The sequence below is a fragment of the Gadus macrocephalus genome, chromosome 22 (assembly GCF_031168955.1).
Source record: "Gadus macrocephalus chromosome 22, ASM3116895v1".
In the NCBI taxonomy this organism is placed as follows: domain Eukaryota; kingdom Metazoa; phylum Chordata; class Actinopteri; order Gadiformes; family Gadidae; genus Gadus; species Gadus macrocephalus.
In genome coordinates, this window is record NC_082403.1 from 4,434,924 (window position 1) to 4,460,938 (window position 26,015).

The 26,015-nt window shown below is 47.2% G+C and overlaps 5 protein-coding genes across 6 annotated transcripts; 2 read left to right on the plus strand and 3 right to left on the minus strand.

Annotated features, from left to right (window-relative positions):
- The first annotated feature begins 6 nt into the window (after nt 1-6).
- srsf4 (serine and arginine rich splicing factor 4) lies at nt 7-4,801 on the plus strand. Of its 2 annotated transcripts, none has more exons than XM_060043540.1 (6): nt 7-195; nt 755-899; nt 2,259-2,435; nt 2,750-2,958; nt 3,299-3,376; nt 3,788-4,801. In XM_060043540.1, exons 1-6 carry the CDS (start codon nt 89-91, stop codon nt 4,365-4,367), a joined length of 1,296 nt encoding a protein of 431 aa, XP_059899523.1. In that variant the 5' UTR covers nt 7-88; the 3' UTR covers nt 4,368-4,801. The 2 variants fall into 2 exon arrangements, with proteins under 2 accessions (XP_059899523.1, XP_059899522.1); XM_060043539.1 differs by having other exon boundaries at nt 755-897; nt 2,236-2,435.
- Nucleotides 4,802-9,102: 4,301 nt separating this feature from the next.
- Nucleotides 9,103-16,763, minus strand: msto1 (misato mitochondrial distribution and morphology regulator 1). The gene is made up of 14 exons (XM_060043534.1): nt 16,548-16,763; nt 16,145-16,262; nt 15,861-15,930; nt 15,686-15,761; nt 15,428-15,479; nt 14,986-15,136; nt 14,624-14,738; nt 13,821-13,955; nt 13,342-13,494; nt 12,592-12,723; nt 11,361-11,545; nt 10,837-10,941; nt 10,435-10,547; nt 9,103-9,894 (listed from the first exon to the last, which is right to left on the minus strand). The coding sequence occupies exons 1-14, from the start codon at nt 16,629-16,631 to the stop codon at nt 9,626-9,628; spliced, it is 1,758 nt and encodes a 585-aa protein (XP_059899517.1). The 5' UTR covers nt 16,632-16,763; the 3' UTR covers nt 9,103-9,625.
- A 474-nt stretch (nt 16,764-17,237) lies between these two features.
- Nucleotides 17,238-19,764, minus strand: apoea (apolipoprotein Ea). The gene is made up of 5 exons (XM_060043561.1): nt 19,693-19,764; nt 19,352-19,413; nt 19,073-19,202; nt 18,239-18,526; nt 17,238-17,752 (listed from the first exon to the last, which is right to left on the minus strand). Exons 2-5 carry the CDS (start codon nt 19,392-19,394, stop codon nt 17,479-17,481), a joined length of 735 nt encoding a protein of 244 aa, XP_059899544.1. The 5' UTR covers nt 19,395-19,413; nt 19,693-19,764; the 3' UTR covers nt 17,238-17,478.
- A 1,888-nt stretch (nt 19,765-21,652) lies between these two features.
- On the minus strand, nt 21,653-23,098 carry LOC132451196 (apolipoprotein A-IV-like). The gene is made up of 4 exons (XM_060043553.1): nt 22,986-23,098; nt 22,846-22,893; nt 22,596-22,743; nt 21,653-22,274 (listed from the first exon to the last, which is right to left on the minus strand). Exons 2-4 carry the CDS (start codon nt 22,883-22,885, stop codon nt 21,686-21,688), a joined length of 777 nt encoding a protein of 258 aa, XP_059899536.1. The 5' UTR covers nt 22,886-22,893; nt 22,986-23,098; the 3' UTR covers nt 21,653-21,685.
- Nucleotides 23,099-23,997: 899 nt separating this feature from the next.
- Nucleotides 23,998-25,724, plus strand: LOC132451198 (apolipoprotein A-IV-like). The gene is made up of 4 exons (XM_060043555.1): nt 23,998-24,075; nt 24,208-24,281; nt 24,516-24,666; nt 25,035-25,724. The coding sequence occupies exons 2-4, from the start codon at nt 24,242-24,244 to the stop codon at nt 25,612-25,614; spliced, it is 771 nt and encodes a 256-aa protein (XP_059899538.1). The 5' UTR covers nt 23,998-24,075; nt 24,208-24,241; the 3' UTR covers nt 25,615-25,724.
- The last annotated feature ends 291 nt before the right edge of the window (nt 25,725-26,015 follow it).

The window sequence follows — 26,015 nt, forward strand, 5'->3', positions numbered from 1 at the left end:
CACCAATGCGCAGGCGCGTATTTGTGGCGTGCCGCACGACATCGTGCAAGTGTGTTCGTCGTCTTCGCCGCACCGACACACTCTAAACATGTCTAGAGTTTACATCGGAAGACTGAGCTACCGGGCCAGGGAAAAGGATGTCGAGAAGTTCTTCAAGGGATACGGAAAGATACTCGAAGTGGACTTGAAAAACGGGTAATTAATCTTTTTTTGAATTGATTGTTCTTGTCGCTCAGCGCGACGCTGGTTTCGGGGCCTTCTCCACATTTAGGCCCAAAGCACAGAAACAGCGAAAGCCGAATAATGTGTTCGTCTGTTCCACGAAGAATGTGTGCAAACACCTACTCGTCTTGTTATTAATGTTGAGCATTGACTGCACCGTCGTATTCATCTGATTGCCTCGATTAGAGATGAGACCTACATAATGAATGCTAATCTGCTAGCACCGGTGCTAACACACAGGGCCGCCATGTTCCGCCACGGTATGAATATCCGTGGCCATTTGTTAAGCATAGTTGTTATATAACAATGCTGGAAACGTTGTTGTGTTACGTCCGGACGTTGTAGGTCGGATCTCCTTTAATGTATTAATATGTATGTACTGCTGTCCATTATCCTAGCAATTTTCATCTTGGCTCCACCTTTTTAATTGTAATCGGTGTGCTTTAAAGCGAGTTCACCTTGACCAATGAAGACCGTTATAAATATATTGGGAATCATTCTCAAATCATCTTTCTCTCCCGTCTGTGTACAGTTATGGATTCGTTGAGTTTGACGACCCCCGCGATGCGGATGACGCGGTGTACGACCTGAACGGGAAGGACCTGTGTGGTGAGAGGGTTATTGTTGAGCACACCAAAGGACCTCGCCGGGATGGGAGCTATGGCGGCGGAAGAAGTGAGTATCAAGTGGAACATTGTTCTCTCAAATGTTAGGGGAAACGGTAGTCTGCGTGGCCGTCTGCTCCAGTTAATGGGAGTTTGGCGTCTATAGGCATGCTGTTATCTCGGTAGATTTACCAAGCGTGTCCTTGGTGGCTGATTTGCATCCAGTTTATTATTTTATAAACAAGTGTCCCTTTATACAGGTTGTAAATCGGCGCCGGCTAAACTAAACAAAAAATATATACGAAATTTGATACCATTAAGCAAAATTATCCCGTTTTTTTTTTATTTCTACTAGAATATAAAGTAATTTTATCAAAATCTAGGAATTGTATTGACACTTCGGTTTTATGTTAGTCGTTCTCCTAGGTGTAGTCATGTTAATCTTGCAGATGACCTCGGGGTCTATTGAATCAGTCGTATGCAACAGAGCCACCAATGACTTAAAGACTTCTTGGGTTTCCGCATGTTTAGTAGGACTGGGGTAGTTTTTCCACAGGAAATGCAGCTACTGAGAAATATTACCAGATGGGCATTGTGTGTATGTACTTGCTTCTGGATCAAAAATAAATGCTGTAATATTTAGTATTTTATGATGTAAAGTATCCTGTAATACATTGCTAAAAAAAAGCAGGATTTCTTTCTCATTTTAAATTGACTGTCGATTTGTAAAAGGTAAAAGATTTAACAAAGAACCTCAATGTTTTAATTGAAAGAGTCCTTTGCCGACTGCCCGCCCCTATTGCTGGCCATGGTGTCCCCCTTTCCAAGAGTGTGGTTTGACCATTCTGGGCCCCTGGGCAGTCCATAAAAGGGAGCCATTGAGAATGAAGACCGCTTTTCCCTTAAGCCCTGGCCGGGTGGTGAGGATACCATGGGGTTAGGAAAAGATGTGGGTTCAGCTCTTATAGGTGCCTGAAAAGAACATTTTGTTTTCATAACAGTGAAATGTTTTTTTTGCTAGTATGATAGTTTAGAAACTTTTCTTAGTATCCTCGTAAGTACATAGTTTTTTTTTTTTTTTTTTAAATCAGATACTTTTATGTCTAGCATAGGCATATTCAATTTGACCTAATACAATTCAAATATATACATTTGTAGGGCTAGAGCTTAGACATTTTTTGTAGTCCTTTTTTTAAAAACATTTGTAATACATATGCCCCTTTTGCTTAATGTGTATTTGTTACCCTGTAGTTTTGTGGCTTTTGATTTGCCCCCATATGGTTTCGTTTTGTCCCAGACGTAAATGAACAGTGTGTAGAGTGTTAGCCGTCAGGAGCGTTGAGGCCGCGTCTCAGCAACGCTCCCGCCCTCACTGGCCCTGCGTCTTCCCCCTTGTCCAATTGCAAAGGTGGAGGCGGCGGCGGCGACCGAGGAGGCGGCGGTGGCGACCGAGGGGGTGGTGGTGGTGGTGGTGGTGGTGGAGGAGGAGGCGGGGGTGGAGGAGGCTATGGCCGCGGTGGAAGAGACCGATACGGTCCACCGACCCGTACCGACTACCGCCTCATTGTGGAGAACCTCTCTAGCCGTTGCAGCTGGCAGGACCTCAAGGTACGGAGATCAATAATCCATAATAATTAATAATAATCCATAATCGTTGTTGAATTGTGTCTGCAGGACATGAAGTTATTACCACATGGTGGTAGCCTGTTTTAAGAGTAACTTAATATGGAAATACATGCCTTTGTAGAATGATTAAGATATGAGCTGAGAAAGGAAACATAGAGTTCAGCTTTTGGTTGACTTTGAGTCGAGGGACCCTCGGTATGATTTTACGTTAGTGTACCACATACTGTTCAACGTTGGCGTCGTCAAAGTGTTGTGTCGCTCACGGCCCTCCCCTTGTCTCGCACCGACCCCCTCAGGACTACATGAGGCAGGCCGGAGAGGTGACGTACGCCGACACCAACCGAGGCCGCAAGAACGAGGGCGTGATCGAGTTCCGCCTGTACGCCGACATGAAGAGGGCCCTGGAGAAGCTGGACGGCACCGAGGTCAACGGGCGTAAGATCAGGCTGATCGAAGACCGGCCCGGCGCCCGGCGCCGCCGCTCCTACTCCCGGAGCCGCTCCAGGTACTGACCCTCGGAGAAAACGTACCGAAACGCGCTCCTTCGGGAGCTGGGCTCATTCCGTCGGCCGTATCAGGCTGGTAGGATCAATTTACTGATCGTCAATCCCAGAGCCAATTCTAAAGCCAGGCATGGCTCTGCTGACGAACAACATTTATTGAGGAGCCGGTCGTCTCTCTCGTCACCTTTTCAAATTCCGGGCTATTGTACACTGATGTGGAGCTCATCTTCCGACCATGTGTTGGCCAAGCGCACCTTCCGCCGGCTCCTCCGTTGGTGTCGTCGCCTGTAAGAGTTGACTATGGCCGAGCCCTGAACACGTGTCTGTCCGACCCTTCCCCAGGTCTCGCTCCAGGAGCCGTCGGTCCCGCAAGAGCCGCAGCCGCAGCGACAGCAGCAGCCGCAGCCGCTCCCGCTCCAGGTGAGTCCTGAAAGCCTTCGAGCTACGATGGTCTGTTTAGCCGTATGACTCCTGACGGGATGCATATCGTACCGCCGGGCGGGAGTGTGATTAACCCTTGCAAGCCGTTAGGAAAATCTGTCATCTGACATCACTTGAGGGCGTGTCCTCCGAGATGTGCGCTGGATAGATCGGCCTAACCAGTGGACTGAAGCAAACCATGCTCATCTATCCAGCACGCATCTAGGTGGACGCGCCCACTTGTGATGTCAGAAGACGTCGATTCTCAGAACGGCTTGTAACGGCTAATCACACTCACACCCGGTGGTAGAATATGTCCCCTTTTTAAATCACTGTTGAAGCACTGTGGAGCTGCCGCATGCAACCCCTGAACGACCACCAACTCTGCACTGTCTCCTCCCCCCCCCTCAGGGCCGCGTCCCACTCCCGAAGCCGCTCCCGCAGCAAGAAGAACAAGGACAAGAAGGAGGAGGAGCGCACCAACGGCTCGCACAAGAAGGACGCCCGCAGCCGCAGCCGGAGCCGCAGCCCCAAGAACAAGGAGCGCAGCCGCAGCCGCAGCGTCAAGAACAAGGAGAGGAGCCGCAGCCGCAGCGTCAAGAAGGAGGCGCGTAGCCGCAGCCGCAGCCTGAAGAACAAGGAGGCGCGCAGCACCAGCCGCAGCCGCAGCCCCCGCAGCAAGAAGGCCAAGAAGGAGGTGAAGAAGGGCCGCAAGGACGAGTCCCGCTCCAGGTCCCGCTCCCGCTCCCGCTCCGACGTCAAGGACCGCAGCAGGAAGTCGGGCTCCAAGGGGCGCGAGGAGGAGGGGGGGGCCGCGCCGCGGAGGGTCTCCCGTTCGCGCTCCCGGAGCCCCGTGGAGCCCAAGCAGAGGGCCCGCTCCAAGTCCAAGTCCAAGTCCCGCTCGCCCACCCCCGCCAAAGCCCGGTCCGCCTCGCGCTCCCTGTCCCCGTCCAAATCCCGCTCGCCGTCCCGCTCCCGTTCCCGGTCCTAGTCCCGTCACGGTGCTGTCTGCTACGAGCCCCTTACCGAGTCGTCGTCGTCCCCCCCCACCCTCCCTGTCTACATTCCCCTGCTCCCCCCCCCCCCGTCTCTCTCCCGATCGTTTTTTAATGACTAGCTGTAGAACCCTGGCCACTCCGTCTCAATGTGACCCCTCTGGACATGCTTCAGTTTTTTTTTTTTGACTTAATGTGGATATTTTTTCAGATAGTCTCTCCAAGGGGGTGTTTGCAAAGTAATGGGGGTTGAAAGCCTAGTTTTATGCGTTTTTAAGTGGATTAAATGTGCTAGGGCAGTTTTATCACAGGTTTGCATTGTTCCAGTAATGTGCTGGGTCAGGCGTTTTTTGTTTTTTTTCTTCTGTGACTTCAAGCCGTTTAGAAAACTTTTTTTTGTTTCCTTTCAGAATAAAAAACTAAAACATTATTTTGTTGTCCTGCATGTCATTTTTTTATGTATTGTTTGGTTGCACTGTGAACATGCATGAGTATGGATGCATAAACACTGAAAAAGGAAACCGTGCTGATTTATCCCAGTCTCAAACAAGAAGTCATTATTAATAGTTGGAGCTTATGCTAGTGCATTATAATGGTGGTTGATTAGAATGAATTGAATACAATTTTAACTTGAGCTCAACACTAACATGCTAACTGAATAAATTAGGAAATAGGTAATTGAAGTTTCCATCTGCTTCGTATGGCACGTAAGGCCGAGCGTTTGTCGAGCAACGGTAGGCCAATGGGAGCTCGAATTTGACCAAGATTTGGTTCCCCTGATGGACAATGAGATGGCGAGTTTGTGTTCACGAAGTGACCCGAGTGGCGGCCTGCTACAGTCAATCGTATGGAACCCTAAATCCAAAAAATGCGTTAATTGTTGAATTATGGAGAGGTTGACCTACACGGGGGCACAACTTACAAAATCTTGCGATATTCTCCAATTAATATGATGCTGCGGTTAAACCACTCGTTAATTGAGGAAGCACGATGGGTAATGCTTCAGAATATTAATGTTTGAAGCATTTAATGTGTTAATGATGGATTTATAGAGCAACTTAAAAATAATGCTGCTGGATGTTGGAAAGCTTTCCGCCTAAAAGCATTTCTGAACCGCCGGCGAATGCAACGGTAGCCTACCCTAACTTATATACTATATCCTTTGACCCCCTATCCATTTTTCCGTTGCGTTTATAACCTGGTGCTAAATATAGACTGGTAACCCTTAACCTATTTAACTTAACTTTCTTAAAATAAAACAAAAACTCGAGCTAGCCAGGAGTCGAACCTAGAATCTTCTGATCCGTAGTCAGACGCGTTATCCATTGCGCCACTAGCCCGTGTAGTGGTACCATGCAAAGAATGTCGTATATGACTCTGTGAGTCGAGGTCGAATTGTATCATCTACCAAGAATTGGCCAATCAGCGCTCGTATCATCTACCAAAAATTGGCCAATCAGCGCTCGTATCATCTACCAAAAATTGGCCAATCAGCGATTGTATATCGCTGTTACTGCGAAGAATGACCTCGTGGCCATACGAGCGCTGGCCAATCAGCGCTCGTATCGCTACTTCACTTCACTTAAGTTCTTACCAACATTTCCGAGGTAAGTCAGTCCTTTCCAGCTATTTTCAATACAAATACAAAACAGTGGAAGAGCCGAGTGCAAAGAAAACTGTTTCCCAGAGAGACGAGGGCCCATCAGAAGACAAACTGCTCTTGCTGGTGTAAAGTCTCATTTGAATCAAATAAACAATATGTTGCAACTGCTTTGCATTTTTGTACAGTTCCAGTCACAAAAATGCACGAAAACCACTTGAGTGAGAGTTGAATGTGCTGTTTTTTTATTTATAATCAAGTTTTATTAATATGACAAAATACAAATGTTGTTTATTCAAATACAATATGCCACTGGGGAGCTTGAAGTTACAAAAAATCAAATCAAGTTATACCCTTTATCATAATGCCAGCCTACTTAATCACAATGGTTAGCTTATACATTTTACATAACTTCCTATTAATTGTCAATGCTTTTGATAAACAAAATGGTATGGAATTTAAATGCAGAGCGCAAAATGCGTTCATATTACCATGCATAACAAACAAAGCACAACAGACAGTATTAATTATTATTGCTTGGACAGCATTTATAAGGAACCTGATCACTTAGACACTATGTTTTACAGTGATATTAACGTCTCTATAATCACTGTTAACATGGCCTCTTAAAGGCACCCAGTGCAACTTTATGTAAACATTCAATGAAAAATAAACATTCAATTTCTAGTCTTTTTTACACGTAGTAAGTTTCAATAACTCCATACCATTACATATCGACATTCAAGGAGCAAAGATGAGACGTTGTTGTGTGGTGAGAACTGATAGAAAATCGTAAACAACAACAATCGCCGGTGGGGAGAAGCCATTTTTCCATTGACTGGAAGCCTGCTTTATTTATTGTAGGTTACAAAAAATAAAGAAAATGGCGGCATTGTTGTTGTTATCGATTTTGTATCAGTTCTCACCACACAACGACGTCTCATCTTTGCTGCTTAAATGTCGGTATGTAATGGTATGGAGTTATTGAAACTTACTACGTGTAAAAAAGACTAGAAATTGAATGTTTATTTTTAAGCCTCGAAAGTTGCACTGGGTGCCTTCAATGCTTTAATAAAACGGGCACTAAACACAACGGCATGGTTTAGTTGCATTGGTGAACACAGCAACGACCGGCAACGATATATATTTGATGCAACATTATTATTCATTTTCATAAGGATCTAGATATTTTTCTGACAATATGAATGTACAGTAGTCATATTATGATCATAACGAATTAGGAACGACCGGGATTCGTTACGACGAGATCAGGATGTATATTACGGTATTTATGGCACTTTACGTCGACTAACTTTATTTATCATTCTTTATTACAATACGATATATATTTCATACAACATTATTATTCGTTTGCATAAGGATCTGGACATATTTCTGACAATATCAATGTACGGTAGTCATATTATGATCATAACGAATTAGGATCTACCGGGATTCGATACGATGAAAATCAGCATGTTTTTTGGTATATCTTGGTGCTTTACCTCGACAAACATGCAGTTGCGCAAGACGCTGGGTGTTTGTCGACGTAAAGTTTCATGACCTGATCTCGTCGTATCGAATCCCGGCCGTTCCTAATTCGTTATGATCATGACTACTGTACATTCATATTATCAGAAAATTATCCAGATCCTTATGAAAATGAATAATAATGTTGTATCAAATATATATCGTTGCCGGTCGTCGCTGTGTTAACCAATGAAACTAAACCATGCCGTTGTGTTTGGTGCCCGTTTTATTAAAGCATTAAGTGTTCATGTTAACAGTGATTATAGACGTTAATATCACTGTAAAACATGGTGTCTAAGTGATAAGGTTCCTTATCAATGCTGTCCAAGCAATAATAATTAATACTGTCTGTTGTGCTTTGTTTGTTATGCATGGTAATATGTAGCCTACGCATTTTGCGCTCTGCATTTAAATTCCATACCATTTTGATTATCAAAAGCATTGACAATTAATAGGAAGTTATGTAAAATGTATTAGCTAACCATTGTGATTAAGTAGGCTGGCATTATGATAAAGGGTATATAACTTGATTTGATGCAGCGATCTGAAATATTTTTTTGTAACTTCAAGCTCCCCAGTGGTATATTGTGTATATTGGTTGAGGCACAGACCAGAGGGGTTGAGGCACAGCCAGGAGGGGTCTGGGCAGGAGAGGTGGGATGAATGGAGGTGTGGGAAACACAGGTGTGGGGGTCTGGATTTGAGGCTCGAGGGCTGCGAGGAACGGTGGCCTCAGAAGAGCAGAAGGAGGGTTCGAATAACGAAGTTCGGAGTCAAAGCCCTGCCTGTTAGTGACTTAACGTTCATTGAATGACTCGGCTCGCTAATGTTCATCAATCGGCATTTGTCGGATAGCCTAGGTTAACGTGAAATTGATTTTAAATCAACATATTATAAGTAGGAAATCCACATCGCCATCGGAAAGCTGTAACGTTATAACGGTGAAGAGACAGACAACACTGTCTAACGTTATTTAGGCCTATTACCTAGTCGTTAAAGTTTCTGAGCCACAGGTTATTCATCCAACTAAAACCTGTTTATATGTATATAGACATTTGCCAATTTATTTGGATTGAAAATAGCTAGAAAGTACTGACTTACCTCGGAAATGTTGGTAAGAAGTGAAGATTTTCGTAACGTCACTCTTCAAAAATGCAATTCTTGGTCGGTAGCGATACGAGCGCTGATTGGCCAGAGCGTTGTATTCTTGGTACAATTCTTGGTAGCGATACTAGCGCTGATTGGCCAGAGCGTCGTATTCTTGGTAGATTCTTGGTAGCAGACTGAAATGTGATTGCCTGTCACTACCAAGAATGAACTCTACTTACAGGTGGCAGGTTCTGACGCCACGGCGTATGTTGCCGCAGCAACTAACTCTCGGTTGCGCTGAACCTGCTACCTGAAACGGAAAACCCAGAGTTTCCATTAACTCAGAGCGAACAAACTCGGGGTTGCCTCAAAACCAGCTACCTGAAACAGGCCTCAGGTGTTCATGCTGTCTGGCTGTGTTCTGGCGCCATCAAGAGGCGGGTTATGGTTATAGATAGATGGATATTTAAGACATTCACTAAATAAGAACATTGACACCAGGAACAACGGGGTAACCGGTAGTATAAAACACATTTAATTAGTCAGTAACAACCATTCATTCTTCATCCTTATGTGCGATCAATCCCTCTTATTTACTACTTTACCATGAACTCGAAATCCTTACAGAGTCTTTACTACCTAGATGTGATTAATGTTGTTCCGTTTACAAGTAAAGCTCCAACTTTTATGCATTGTTCCTATATTTTCAAACAGTCTTCTTTTGCGTCTGATACTCTTCTGTTAACTCACAGCCATTAGGAGGCGGCATGCAACAGCGAAACAGTTAAGTACTGATGACCATTCACCTTATGATGACATCATCCTCATCCTAATCATCGTCCTCCACTGTGTGACCTCATCGTCCCCCCCGTATAACGATGTCATCGTCCACGTTCGGACGACGTCGTCACTCGCGCTACGATGACGACGACGTCGACCTCACGACCGCCGCGATGACCTCATCAATCTGTTGCCGCGGGGCCCGTCGTCAGGGTCCCTCGCGTGGTTGCAGAGCGACCGCCGCCGCCGCCGTCGTCAGTCGTCGCTGTCGTCGTTGCTGTCCTCGGAGGAGAAGTGGGCGGCGCCCCGGTTGTCGTCACGGTAACAGCGGGCCAGCAGGCGCAGCTGCTCGAGAGCCTCCTCGTACTCGGACAGCTCGGGCCCCTGGGAGAGGAAGCTGGGGGCCAGGCGGCGGATGTTCAGGGCCCCCACGGCGCGGTGGAGCTCGGCCAGCCAGGGGCCCAGGGCCGGGCCGGACTGGAGGCAGGAGAGGACGGGCACGGAGGAGACGATGGGGGGCACGGCTGTAGGTACAGAGGGGGAGGGGGGGAGGGAGGGAGGGAGGGAGGGAGGGTGGGAGAGACCAGGGACAAAGACAGGAGAGGGAAAAGAGAGTAAGAGAGGAAAGAGAGGAGAGAGAAAGAGGAGAGAATAAAGAAAAGAGCGAGAGAGAGAAAAGAGAAAAAAAAAATTAAAGAGAGAATGAGAGACAGAGACAGAGACCGAGAGAGACAAAGAGACAGAGAGACCAGGGACAGAGTTCAGAAGGGAGCTCTGTGAGTCTACAGCAGAGCAGACTGGGTGGTCTACTAGTATTGTGTGAAGGTACTGGTTCAAACTTCAAACCCCTACCTGCTCATTAAGGACATGCATCTAAAACAATCACTAAGGAGCTTTGTCTGTCTTTGACCCACGTGTGTTACTACAGATGTCTTCAAACTGACTATTAGAGCCCTAAACATGAGAATCGAGTTCATTGTCGGTCCACCGTTAGCTGATGCGCAACACCAGAGCGTCCATGACGTCAGGGAGAGCGGACGGGAGGGGAGCAGGCCGGTACTCACCGCCGGGGGCCAGGCAGCGGCTCTGCAGACAGCCCTGTTCCCCCAGGTCTGAGCTGAAGACCTGGGGGAAGGGCGGGGTCAACAGGCTGGGGCTGGAGAGCAGGTGCATGGCCCTGTGTGGGGGCAAGAGGAAGAGGAAGAGGATGGTCAACAGGTTCAATTTGATAAGAAACATTGTTCATTCCAAAGTAAAAAAAAAAAAGGTTTATTCCAACATGCATGGTAGTTTGTTTGTTTGTTTGTTTGTTTGTTTGTTTGTTTGTTTGTTTGTTTGTTTGTTTGTTTGTTTGTTTGTTTGTTTGTTTGTTTGTTTGTTTGTTTGTTTGTTTGTTTGTTTGTTTGTTTGTTTGTTTGTTTGTTTGTTTGAACCACGTTTCGTGTGTGCGTGCGTTGGACACCTACAGATCACCGGTAGGGTAGAAGGAGGCCATGTAGGAGGCCAGTACGTCCTCCCCACTTTTCAGCCCGTGTAAAGCGTTGGGGGCTTGTGGCCCATTGAGCGCACGGCTGAAATCAGAATAAAATAATATGAATGGCAACAGTAATAAAATGGCAACAGTAATATCATTATAACAGTAAAGCCATTACAACAATAAAGCCATGGCAACAATAAAGCCATAGCACTGGTAAGTCCAATACCATAGAAACAGCATAACCTAACAGTAATACCACAATAACATCATAGCAACAGTATCATAGCAACAGATTAACCATAGCTATAGTAATAACATAGCAACAGTAAAACCACAGCAACAGTAAAACCATAGCAACAGTAAAACCATAGCAACAGTCAAACCACAGCAACAGTCAAACCACAGCAACAGTCAGACCACAGCAACAGTCAGACCACAGCAACAGTCAGACCACAGCAACAGTCAGACCACAGCAACAGTCAGACACAGCAACAGCCAGACCAGGACCCCTACCTGACAAGGCGTTGTTCGTCCAGGCCCCTCAGTGTCAGCAGCTGAGCAAAACACTGACCGCCACCGCCGTCCGGGCACGACGATAAGGGTCTCCACGGCAACGCATCGGCGCAGCTACTCAGGGCGTCGGGCAGCGTGGCGCCTTGCATCATGGGTAAGGGAACAGCGCCGTATGCAGCCACCACCTGCAAGACGGAACGAGGAGCACGAGACAGCTCCATCAAGGCTATCCTGGGGGAGGCCAGGGTGGGCCTGGGGGGGGCCAGGCTACCTCCCTACAACCAGGGGGAGGGACGCTGGAAGACTGGGTCCCACCAACCAGGGGGAGGGACGCTGGAAGACTGGGTCCCACCAACCAGGGGGAGGGACAGTGGAAGACTGGGTCCCACCAACCAGGGGGAGGGACAGTGGAAGACTGGGTCCCACCAACCAGGGGGAGGGACAGTGGAAGACTGGGTCCCACCAACCAGGGGGAGGGACAGTGGAAGACTGGGTCCCACCAACCAGGAGGAGGGACAGTGGAAGACTGGGTCCCACCAACCAGGGGGAGGGACAGTGGAAGACTGGGTCCCACCAACCAGGGGGAGGGACAGTGGAAGACTGGGTCCCACCAACCAGGGGGAGGGACAGTGGAAGACTGGGTTCAGACGACTAAAGCAACAGAGATGGATACGAAGTCACTAATCTTAGCTCAATCCAACAGAGTGAACTCTTTTCCATGGTCCCGGAGAAGAGAATTTGAAGCTCAATAGCGTGATAGAGAAAACCTAAAAACACAGTTGGTCATCAATCATCATCCAATCCTCTGCGCCAGGAGGCGGGATCTACCAGGTCTGCTTAACCAATCGCATGGCTGCCTGGAGATCCATTAGGTATTGCCTCCCCTAAATGTGTCCCCAGAACCGAAACCATCACCACTTAAGACGGAAGAAGAACGTAGCTCCACCCCGACCCTAGCCTTGCCCAGTGGGACACTTGGAGTTCAGCGACTAGCACACCTGCAACCAGACTGGGAGGAGCTAAACCCTGGAAGCAATCATCATCATCATCATCATCATCATCATCAGTAGTAGTAGCACAGTAGTCCTATATTTATATTATATCCTTTTTTATTTATGCATACTACCTCAATGATGTTTTTGCAGGGACTGTACCTAATTATTTCGTTGTATCTGTTACAATGACAAATGAATACATTCTATCCTATCACCACATCACGTTAGGGGTTCACCTTTCTCCCAGAGCCGGTCAGCAGGTCCGCCATCTGGCCCACCGGGACGCCGTTCTGGCGGAGGCGGCAGGGCGCGGTCAGGGCGTCCAGGGCCAGCGCCAGGACCGAGCTGGAGTGGTACCACAGGGAGGGCTGTGCCAGGGAGGGCCGGGTTCCAAAGGGAATGCAGAACACAGGCAGCCAATCAGCACTAGATGTACCATTATGAACGAGAGGCTCAAAAGGGAGTTTGGAGACGTTGAGGCCTTTTGTTTCACCGCCAGGTGTCAATTACAATTAGAGCATTTAGCAGACGCAGGCTTACATCGGTTAATATACACATTGACACACCGACGGCAGAGTCAACCATGCAAGGCGACAGCCTCAGGGGCACATCAACACTCAGCTAGGAGGAGCTGGGGATCGAACTAGCAACCTTTCGGTTACGAGACAACAGCTCTACCTCCTGAGCTAAGCCGACCCACCTGTTCAATTTTGGTACGATGCAGTGTAATTGTGATGTCGACGTGACGACGTGACTACGTCTGAGCATGCCCACTGAATAGGAATGGTTAGAAAACGACCAAATACATGAAAAATTGATCCACTCGGGACATCACAGAGTGGGACGCCACCCTGATGTACGATGGATCAACCCGACTCCAGCACCTTCCCCCGTTGGTACAGTCCACCGAGGATGTTGATCGATCCACCAATCATACACCAGGGTGGAGCCGGCACCTTGTTCCGACGTGGACCAGAGCCACTCACGTCGTAGGTGAGGTGGGGGAAGGCCACGGGGGGGCCCGGGCGCCTGCCAAGCCCCCCCCTCAGGGTCAGGGGGCAGAAGAAGGAGCTGTTGTTGGCCATGTGCACCATGCCCAGCGCCGTGTTGATCACGTGGTAGATGTCCTTCATCGGGGTCTGAGGGAAGGGAGAGCGACGGCGTTACGACTCGAGACCGCAACGAGGAGCAACCAGCGGTGGAGAACGGGGGTGACGTGGTGGTGGTGGTGGTGGTGGTAGACCGGTGTGTCCTCAAACACACCAATTACATTGGTGTGTTTGAGGACTGACAATGGGAATATTGAATGAATGAACACAGAGAATTATTAATTGTCATTTGTTACGCCTTATTTTTTACATGTTAACAAGAATTTATTGATCATTTGACTGCACTACGTCTCTGGTGGGTCTTCTGCCAAAAGTGGACCCTTTCCTATCGGGAACCTGTAAGCCAATCCGCTCACCGTGTCAGGATGGGTGACGGGGACCATTCCCCAGGTGAGGATGCCCTTTCCTCCGTACGAGTCCTGGAGCAGCTCCGTGACCTTTGACCCCAGGCCGGAGAAGCCGTTGGTCAGGTCGCAGAGCACCTGGAAGCCCTGGTGTGGGACCGGCGAGAGCAGAGGGGGGGCACGGAGAGACGGGTTAGTGGGGGCTCGTTACTATGGAGACCAGACCGGGTTTCGATATGAATGTACAATTGCATTTTTTAGCAACTGAAAATACAACAGAAGGTTAATTGATAAATAAATAAGGACAACGTAATCATTTTGAAAGTGCAATCAAGAAAAATTTGTCATATGAATAAAATCTCGGAATAAAAACAAACCTAAAACATCTAAAATACAGCTCAAGACGTACAAGCTCATGACATAAATTAAGTAAGTAAGTAAGTAAGTAAGTAAGACTTTATTTATATAGCACATTTCGTACAAGATTTGCAATTCAAAGTGCTTTACATAAAATCAATAAAAGCAAGCAGCAGGAGCAATACATGGAGTAGAAGATAAATACAAAATGATCAACATCGTATCAGAACCTGGTGTTCTGATAGGCTTACTAAAATCATGATAAAAGACCCTTAGAACAGTTTAAAAGAGAAATAGTAAAAATAGTGCCAGATAAAATTAATAAAATGCTTTGGTAAAAAGAAAGGTTTTAAGCTGCTTTTTAAAGGTGTCTCCAATTAAAACAAGAAAAACCGAATGAAGACAGAGATGCGACTGAATGCGGGATTGTGTTGATCCGTGTGTGTGGGGCTGTGTACCTGCAGGTTGTCACACTCCTCTATGAAGAAGTGCAGCCGGTCCTCCAAGTCCTCCAGAACCGGGCCCTGCAGCAGGGGCTCCCCCTGGCCGAAGGCCTCCAGGCGGTGGGTCTCCCTGGCCCCACACACACACACACACACACACACACACACACACACACACACACACACACACACACACACACACACACACACACACACACACACACACACACACACACACACGAAGCCGACTGAATTTAATTTCAGATCTTCACACACACACACACACACACACACACACACACACACACACACAGTATCCCAAACAGTGAATTAATAAATTCCCTTAGGTTGGAAAAGCAGTCGAGGTTGCTCCTTACCCGCCGTGGTTATACTGGTGGATGACGGAGACCGTGCGAGGATGGAGGTGTATCCGCAGGAAGTCTGACCACACCCGGACACTGCCCTCCAGCGCGTAGCTCTTAGCCACTCGCTCCAGCTGCCGGTTCACGCTACCCGCGCCAAAAGCTCCTGTTAAACAAGACAGCATGTCCCTTCGGAAGTTACGACTCAGCACTGACAATGAGGGATAAATGGCTAAACCAGCCAGTCAGCTCGATTTGTAGAGTAACCGGCTGAAAAAACTTTTTTTATTGCTGTCGGGCTGTGATGAGAATATCGACTAATTATTTAAAAAAAAAAAAAGCTTCTTAAATAAATTACATACCCTAGCTTTAATGGTGTTAATATACGATTGGAAGTGTACATTCATTTTTTGCTATTACGATAACATTTTTTTTGCTTATAAAATATTTTTTGTACCTGAGGAATTGGCCTGGTCACTGTAGTCAACCTGGGCCAAAAGCCCCCCAGTCTGGCAGGGAACAGAAACTCATTAAATGAGCAAGCGTCACATTATTTTCAGTTAAATATACAGGAAGCAGTTCATCATTCATTACACTTTGCATATTAAACTAAACACTACAAGAGGAGGGGATAGCTCTACATATTGGAAGACAACAGAGTTACAGAATCCCAGGAATGCCTGCAACAGAACTGGATCCATCCCACAACAATCACCTCCAGCTTGTCGAGGTCCAGGAGGAAGGGGTTCTTTGAGACCGGGCTCTCCTGGTGCATGGTGACAGGCCCCTCCCTGCACAGCAAAACCAACGCACCCACAATTCAGACACCTCAACAACTACTACAACAACAACAACACACAAAAACGCTGACGCCGTCAAAGCACGTTTACCAGGAAATGGGGGAGCTTTCTTTGTTTGTGCTGTACAGACAGCCCTCTTGTCGCAGAGTCTGAAGACTTCCTGTGGTAGAGAAGAAGTATTAAAAATACAGTCTGGTGCATTAGAGTCTGTCTGTATGTTCGCAAACACCAGATGCGTTCATATCACCAAGGTACCAATGGGATTGACCACTCATTATAAACAAACCATGTCGATGATACAAACACTCTAAAAGTATAGGTAGATTGTTTAATTGGTCATTATAAAAGCTGTAGGCATGCAGATGACAGGTTACCTTTGAGGTCCATGGCAATGAGCCTGGGTGTGTAGGTGACCTGCCCATCAATCGTCCGGCCCTCACGGAACGCGACATCGCTGTTGATCTCGCCCAGCTCCTCAGACAGGGAGGCATCCTAAAAGGTGGAAACACACACACCCCCACGTACACACACGGGAGAACATGGTCCAAATAACGTTAGTAATATCACACACAGCCTTTACCATGCAGGTCCACTGATACAACAATATCCCTCCAATGTTCCCCACGTTATGATTATGAGCCGTTGTTTCGGCAGTGAATGCCCCATCCACAGCTAATAATGGCCATATCTGGACGACTTTGCGTATGCATGTGGATGCTGTCCAACACATGTTTAAGTTGGACACTAAGCACTACCGTTAGCCAAAACCATCCTCACCTGCAGATTCCACCAATGTGTGCCTACAAAGTTGGAATAGTGTCCCAACTGGAGCGTAACGAGTTCTTTACAAAGGCTACTCATCGCGGAGGTGTTAGCAATTTAGATTAAAAACATATCTGAGATTATTAAACATCGTGACTATCCTATTTAAGGCGTAAGACGTTTGTTGCTGGCTCTACCGAACGTGAGCCAAATGCGGATGTAAACCACGCACGGTCTGTCACGCTATTGGTCGGCGTGGGCGGGACAGCGGGATGTCATTGGCTGTCCGGCGGTCATAGTTTGGTTTCATTGTGCCATGGCTTCACGTGTCGGACGATCTGAGAGGTAAGACGGGTTGGGTGGACTGTGAATACGGTCTGCATTTTATTTCAATAGTCAAATTAAACATATGTGTGAACATTATTTTTAATTTTTTATATTTTGTTTGCAAAGAAATAGTACACAAAGTGTACAACTGTATTATTTATTGTTCTACTGTGACTAATGAAAGGTGGCGTTTGCAATAGCGCCATCTGCTGCTTCAAACCGACACTATCCATCATGGTTAGTTCTTCATCACCAACCAACTGAAAGAAAAGTTGAACTTGAATGCTGAAACTTAATTCAAACTATGCTTCGGATTCTCAAAGTGGGTTTACAAGAATAAATTGTAAGATAAATAACCAATGAAAATGACAACACACATGAACTGAGATAATTTTTATTGCATCACCACAGATGCTTCAATGAAAAAGATGAATGCAGTGATTTCAGAAATTTTAAATGTTCGTGGATGGTGCCAACGATACATTGATCATAATGATGTAATGGAATGAAACACTTCCTTCAAACCTCAACATATCGATAGATCATGTTAAACAGATGAAGCAGCGGACGCAGAAGTATTTTGGCTGCGTGAGGCGTCTTTGGTCATCGGGTTTTGCGTCTATGCGAATGCGCCTGACCATTCCCTGAACTCCTCCACCTTGTCCTCCAGGACGGAGAGCAGTTTCTCTGTGGTTTTATCGAACTGCTGGCGGATCTCCTGGAACTTTTCGGCCACGTCTTCGGTAACGGGCTTCAGCAGGCGGTCGATCGTGCTGACTTTATCCGCGGCGTTGTCGCGCACCTCGGCCAAGAAGGGCTCCATCTTGTTCTGGATGTTCTGCACGTTATCCGAGGCGCGCCACTGGAGCTCCTCGACGTAGGCGGCGACGTTCCTGGTGGAATAGTGACGAGCAAAAGAGGCTTTGAGAAGGGTTTGTCGATATTTATGGACTATGTAAAGCAGTGGGGTCGAAAGCCTTTTGATTCCAGAGCTTTTAAATCGAGAAAGATGCTCTAGCCCCTTCCTGCTAATGTATGGCCTGCTTCTGACTCCATTTTAAAATGATTTAGATTGAAGAATCTGGCAATCTGCCATGTCACCAAATAGTGAGAGGCCTAGCCTATACACCTGCTGCCTCATCCATCGGAATTCACTTTAAATTGCTTTAGATAAAATATTCTGCCATAGAGACCTAACCCATGCACCCGCTCCTTCATATATCTTAACTCACTGTCAGATGCTTTGGATAAAAATGTGCGTTGAACAATGAAAAAAAAACTCTCCATCTCTCCGAACCTCCCGTATCCCCTAAATCGGTCTGGGGGGGTCCAATCCAACCCTAACGGCCCAGCCCTTCACTGGGCCTGCCGCCACTCACTTGTTGAACTGCTCTGCGTCCTTGTGCACCCTCTTGCGGATCTTGCGGGCGTAGGTGCTGAAGGTGGAGCTGATGTCGCCGGCGGTCTGCTCCATCACGCTCCTCAGCTCCTGGCTGTACTCGGCGGCGCGCTCGCCACCGTCCGCCACGTTGGTGCGCAGCTTCTGCCCCAGCGCCTGCAGGTCGCTGGCGAGCTGCTCCGCCCGCTCCTGGGTGTAGGGGCCGGCCTCGCTGGCCAGCTTCTCCCTGTAGAGGGCCAGCTCGGCCAGGCTGTCCTGGGTCATGAGGCTGGAAGGGGTGGGGGTCAGGGAGACAGGGGGGGTTTAGGGTTCAAGGGCGGGGCCAGGTGGTCTGGGGGGGGGTCTGTAAACCCCCTTGCAATGCGTCGACGTGGAACCATAACTAAGCCTTTAGGGTATATATGCTGCTGAGTCTTTCTGCGGTGACATTTTGCACCCTGTTGGGGTCTGGTTGTCGGCCTGTGATCGGTTGGCGCTGTAACCGAAGGATAGTGAAGTGGTCAGGGGGGTTTTGACGAAAAACACACTAAAGCTTCTGGGTTCAATCCTCAATGTCAAAGACTACCAGCAGCAGGCAACCTCTGCACTAGATGCCCTAACCCTGTCGTCTGTTTCGTGACTGAGTAGTAAACAGTGATGTTAGGGTAAAGCAACCCCATAAGTTATCCATAAACAAAGTGAGTATGATTGCCACGTATTTGTTGTTCCCCTACTTGAATCCCTCTTTAGCCTCTGAACCGTGTTTGGCGTCTTTCTCTTATGTGGCCGGTGATCAGTTAGGTTTTCTAACTGAAGCACAGAGAGCTGAACTCACTCTATCTCCTGGAACACCTCGGTCTGCTGGAATTCCTCGACCCGGTCTGTGACGTACTCCCTGATACGGCCCACCGCCCTCTCCAAAGAGCTCCAGGCCTCGTCCTGGGGCAGCGTGCGTCCATGGACACCTGGTTGGGTCCACCGTTTTACATTCAGTCAGTTAGCAAACAAACGCTTTTCTCCTGAACACGACTTAAAGGGGAGTCGGGGATTTAAACCACACGATCAACATCGGACGTTTTAGTTGATGATGAATTGGAAATCCAATATGTGTTACCTGAGAAGGCCACCAGGGCGAGAAGCACAGCCAAGAACTTCATGATAAATCCTTAAAGACACCTGGAATGAAATGATTCATTCGTTATGTATCAAGGCCAAATTCAAACAATAATAATATGATAATAATTACACTCATAATCACATGCATGTAAACAAATTTGTTAATTGCATTGATTCCAATTATTTCACTATTAATAGTCTTTTTAATCATTTACAGTTAACAAAGAGCTGGCAAACTAAAACTAACCTAACCCTATGTACAACCTCACATTAATGTAAGGTTATACAAGCATAATTGTAATGAGTATTTGTTCATTCCCATGTCTTGGTCAAACTCACCTGAATGCTATCCCGTGTGTGGACAGGGACGGACCAAGCTTGTATTTAAGCTGCTGGCCGATAGTGTTATCCGATAAATATCAGCGACAAAACTCTGTCCGAAGTTCCCTGCATGGACTGTGGCGTGTCACCTTTTATTGGCATGTTTTTATTAATTGTGTTCCATGTTTCACAACTATATAAAGTGCATGGACACGTTGATGATTGATAGGTTTTATGAAATAAATTCCTGAATGATTGGTATTAATTGTTTGTCCTAAAGTAGGCAAGGCAAGGTAAGAGAATTTACAGGAATTCTGTGTGTAAGCCTGATTCTATCTTCATTGTTGATACACTTATTGTATGTTGCTTTGGACAAAAGTGTCAGCTAGGTAATTGTAATGTGTTTAATCAAAACTAGGTCTTAACTATTGGGGGCTATAAGTTGTATGTTTTGAACGTCATATATCGGAACTAACCAATCTGTATTGGGTTTTCATTCAAATTGGGTTTTGTTGAGGTCACAACATCACAACTGAAACAAAGGCAAACAACAGATTCTAACAAGCAAGCAAACATTAACAACCAGAATATTTAATGCAAACTTTGTGGGTCACACACATAGCGGATTGTTGGGGTTTGTGTCCCATCAGGCCACCATCCTGTGATGCGTGATCAGGTCTACCAAAGAAAACAAAACAAAGATCGAAGGTCGAAGGTCGCTTCAACTCCTAATCCAAGTGACACGCAAAAGACAGTCCAAGCAGACCATCGTTTCTGCTGAGTCACAGAGAAACTTTCTGCAGGACCAGAGCCAACCAAAGATAATGAGTAATCCAGTTAGATTTGATTTGATTGAATATGAATTACCCATGAGGAGCTATAAATGGATAGTTAATCTATAATAAAAAAAATAATAGGTAGAAAGGTGGTTCAAATGTTAGAAGTGGTTTACTTCCAATCCCAAGGTGGTATTTGTGATATTTAAAAACACATAATTTCATGAATGTAACTTTTTAGATATCTCTGGTCATTCTGCTTTTATGTACCAGGCCATGGGCAATAGATTCAACTAGTGACGATAGTACACATTGACCATCCACCCATTTCATAGCTGTGTTTGGCTCAAAGATGCCTACAGGAAGACGGCGGACACCGGGGTTTGAACCTTAAACCCTCCGTCTGGGAGCCAAGCGACATAGCCACTGTTTTGGTGGTGTTTCATTCGATTTGATGTGCTTGCGTTTTTAAGTGGTTTATCTCTGAAAGAGACAGAGTTGACCATAATGGCCTACAGAAACCACAAAGATCTCAGGGTTGTGTGGTCCCTGATTCCTAGGGGTATGAAGAAAAGGTCTAAGGAAAATGACCGGAAACTAAGATTTAGTTCATATTTGTAATTTGTAATCTACTTCAACACAAACAGAATAGGAAATCTCCCAGACCGGTCTTTTTTATTTGAGCCATTCTGGAGATGAAGAAACAATCAATTAAGACCTTTGATGATCTATCATTGATAAATTGATTTACACACAAATCATATTACTTCATCTGGCGGGATACGGTTTGGTCTTTCTATGAATGAATAAACATTCACTGTTGGTTAATGTTGAATGGATGAGTCTAGAAGTGAACGGTGTAGTATTTAACCAAGTGTTGTTTCCTGTAGAGTCTGATATTTTTAGTGTTGTAGAACTAGTACAATATTGTTTTCCACACAACAGAAAAAGATACAAACAGAAGATACACGTCAACGGTTTATTGTCGATTGACAGACACACACTTGACACTTTAAGGCTCATGTGTGATAAAGTAAACACAATCAGACTTTGTTCAAATGCTGTTCGATGTTAACCGTCCAAAGCGTTGAACTATGATACCGCCGAATCCAAACCCTTCATATATTGCACTTCTTCTGCGGCCCAGGGCTATGACCGAGTCCCCGACGTCATCACACAAACAGGACGGAATCAACAAACGCCGGGGGGGATCCGAGAGGCTGCGTCGGTCGGGTTCACTTGGTCATCTCGCTGACGGTCTGCCACAGGAGGTCCAGCTGCTCCTGGAGTTTCTGGGAGTTGACCTCCATGGTCTTCTTCAGGTCATCCCCGTAGGGCGTCAGGCTCCTCTGGATCTCCTCCGTCCTCTGGGCCAGCCGCCTCTGGAAGTCCTGGGTGATGGGCTCCATGTTCCTCTGGAACTCCAGCACGCTCTGGTCCATCTTCTGCCTCAGCTCGTCGGTCAGGGGCCCCATCTGCTCCTGGATGCGCAGGATGCTCTGGTCCAGCCTCTCCTTCAGCTCCCGGCTCTTCTGCTGCACGTCGGACCTCAGGGCGTCGGCGTCCATGGCCCGGGCGTACGGCATCACCCCCTTGGTCATCTCCGTCACCTCGGACATCTGCCTCTCCAGGTCTTCCTTCAGCTCGTCGGCGTAGGGCTGGAGGTGGGCGCTCAGGAGGCTCAGGTCGCTCTCCACGCGCCCCTTCAGCTGCTCCGCCTCCCGGGACACCTTGGCGAGGAGCTCCTGGCTCATGGGCGCCACCTGGGACTGGAGGGTCACGGTGAGCTTGTTCACGACGTCGGTGCTCTCAGAGATGAGTTTGCTGCGGAGGGTAGAGGAGGCGGGAACAGGGGGAGAGGTGAGGAGATCAGTGTCTGGACTTTATTGGTTTCTGGTTGGATTGTTTTACATGCGTACAAGTCCCCAGACAAACATAAACCAGGCAGGTTGGTCAACCCTGGTGGCTAGGGGTTATGGATCCCAGCTGAATGGTTCTAGGTTCGATCCCCAATGTCCTCACCAAGTCTACCAGTAGATATCCTTGGGATAAATGCCATAACCCCAAGCCCTTAGTCCTTAATGGATCTGAAATCACCGTGAGGCCCCTCGGATCAAAGTTAATGGTCAATAATATGAAGCTCACTTGAACTCATGTCCCAGCTGAGACTGTTTGATCTGCTCCACAGAGTCTTCTGCGGTGCGGGTCATCTTGGCAACATAGTCCCAGAATAAATCCTTCGCCATGTCCAGCTGCTGCTGGGGCTCCATCGTGAATTCGGCATTGCAACCTGCTGGAGAAACAACGTAGGATGAGAGTAAAGTCCAACTTCTGTTTGAGGTACTTGTGAGTAGATTTTAGTTTTTATTTTGTGTATTTCCCATTTTTAACTTACCAGCAAAGACTGCGAGGACCACGACCACAAAGAGCTTCATGATGGATGCTAGAATTGAGGGAGAAATTTATATTTAATTGATTCTAAATGTTTAAATGTTATCAAACGTTTTTCCAGTGCCTTATTCTACAATATTTTACCAGCTATGGATCTGGATCGACCTTCTGCCTGCGAGTGAACAGTGGATTGTGGCTCCGCTGGACTTGACCGGAATATATGGTCTTGAGGCACTCTGAGAACGTCGAGGGGTAAAGTTCAAGTGCCCTGCTGTACGTCTCTGTGTCACACACGCGTACGTCCACATAACCATGTGGAAGCTGACCTCAGGTTGCACACTGGCGATGATGGTTCTGCGTCACTGCGTCACAAGGGTTGTCTCTGAATCACAGGGATCAGGAAATCAACCGATATCGAGGAAACATAAAAGATATGGCGGCCATTTTGAGTGAAGTATTTGTATGGAATGTATTTTTAAGTTATGTATTGTACATTACACTATATATTCATTTGATTTGAGTGACAATGAGTACATAAAGGACAAATCTAGGCTGTAAAAGAAAATTGGCTTAAATGGCTTTAAAACAATAGAAAACATACATTCATGACGCAATGCAATGAATCAGTGAAACATCCCGCTGAATACTGTGAGATTAGATGTAGAAGGACTGGATAACTGCTGTTTAAATATATTGATTCATACAGTTTCTCATTGATTGAGGTAAAGCACGGGGCAAACACTGAAACAACCACATACACTAACATATCTTGATGTTAGCCTATCAGAGAAGACCTTTGAGCCTGTGGTTCTCCTGTCCCAACCCTGGGGAGGGATGGACGGACGGACAGACGGACAGTCCACCCATTATAAGAATCCTAACAATATCTTCAAAAGCTTTGGAGAAAAGCCATAGGAAAAAACTTCCGCCGAAAGCGGACAATTATGTTATGTTTCTGAAGTAGCCTATCGTTAAACACCAAACACATCTTGGTTCTGAGCACCAGATGTGTGGTGGGGGGGGGGGGGGGGATGGGTGGGGTTTGTAATGCCACGGATGGCTATCATAAACCAGCGGGAGTAATCAGATGACGAGGTCACAGGGAATGTAACGTGGTGGGACAGGAGGGCGTACAACAGGGCACAATGACGAACTTTGCCCTCTCCAACAAGCTATAAAAGGCCCTGAGAGAACATCTCTCCCACAACAACACCTTGAGGCTCCAAAGAAGCAGGTAAGAGAGGAAATATTCACGCAGACCGCTGGTATTGTACCTCCATGACCAGTTGGGTTGCATTCGATTCTAAGATGATGGATTTTTTTTCGGATTGAGTGTTGAACGTGTGCTTCTTTCTTTGACCACCAGTGTCACCACCACCACCACCACCACCACCACCACCATGAAGGTCTTTGCAGTGCTAGCGCTGACCCTTTTCTCCGGTAAGTGAAGTGATCTCATATCCCGGGGCCGGATAGTGTGGCGACTACAGGGGGTTTAAGTCCCTGCCCAAAGGTACAGGGTTTGATTCCCCATGTCTGCAGTCTAACCAGTGGGTCGGCAAGAGGCCCTAATCCTATCTGCTCCTCAACGACGTGTGTCTTTATTCACTGTAAGTCACTTTAACGACCACATAGTGGTACTGTTTCTAAAGTCCTGGATGTTCTTCCCCACAGCGTGCAACGCTGACCTGCTGTGGCAGGACCCGGCCCAGACCAGCGTCGCCACAGTCAGGGATGCCTTCTGGGACTACGTCGCCAAGGCAACCACCACCGCGGAGGAGTCCCTCCAGCAGATCAAACAGTCCGCCCTGGGACAGGAAGTGGAGTAAGAGCGCTCACGTTAACCTGGATGTTCTGTTTCAGTCGTTTTGATCAAAAACACAGTCAGTACTGGCGTTATTATGAACCAATCAAGATTCGGCAGACTTTCTAAAAAGGAACAAAAAATCAGCAATTGCAGATTAAAGTACATGGGAGTTAATTACAGGTTGTGCATTAAAGAGGTAGAGATGGTACTTTTCAACACAAAAGTGTTGTCAGGACACGATCAATCTGCAAAAGAAGCCCCATTCCGACGGGATTAGTTTGATGTACCACTAAATACATCAGTGCAATACTTTTCGCTGATTGGATAAGTCAAAGGTCATTCTCGTATCACTAACCCCCCCCCCCCTCCCCCTTCTCTGTGAACAGCACCAGGATCTCCGAGAGCTCCCAGGCCGTGACCCAGTACACCCTGGCCCTCCAGAACCAGGTGGCCCCCATGACCCAGGAGCTGCTGGCCAAGCTGTCCCTGGAGGCCGAGGCCCTGAAGACCCGCGTCGACTCTGAGCTGGCCTCCGCCGGTGTGGCGCTCCAGCCCTACTTGGCCGAGCTGAAGGAGGAGCTCCAGAAGCAGATGGACACCCTGCAGAAGGAGGTGCTGCCCTTCGCCCAGTCCATGGACGCCGAGACCCTGAAGGCCACCGTGCAGCAGAGGAGCCAGGAGCTGAAGGAGAGGCTGGACCAGAGCCTCCAGAGCATCCAGACACAGATGGGACCCCTGACCGAGGGCCTGAAGCAGAAGGTGGACCAGAGCGTGCTGGACTTCCAGAGCAAGATGGAGCCCATCACCCAGGACTTCCAGAGGCAGCTGGCCCAGAAGAGCCAGGAGATCCAGCAGAGCCTGACCCCCATGGCAGAGGAGCTGAAGGCCAAGCTGACCGTCAACACCCAGGACCTGCAGAGCCAGCTGGCCGAGCTCTGGAAGTCCTTCAGCGAGAAGATCCAGTAATGGATCGATCCCGAGACCCATCCACAACGACCCCCCCCCCCCCCTTGTCTTGGGACATACTGGTTATTTAATGTTGAATTGAACAAATAAAAAGTATTTTGAAGAGCAAATATTGTGTCTAAAGTTCTTGTCATGCCAGAATCATAGACTTGAGTTAAGTCCTTCAAGGGGAAAAGTTTGGTATTAAGTTCTAGAATCAAGGCTATTAAATCGACTCACGGCAAAAAGCTTCATAATATACATATATTATAAAAGAAAATATATATATATATACTGTATAGCTAGAGGGATCAAAAACTCAGTTGTACCCCAGGGATTCCATGAATGGGTGAAGCCACATGTTGGGAGGCATGCTTTACTGAACCTACTTTATACTCAGTCAGTGCCCCAACCCAACTGTT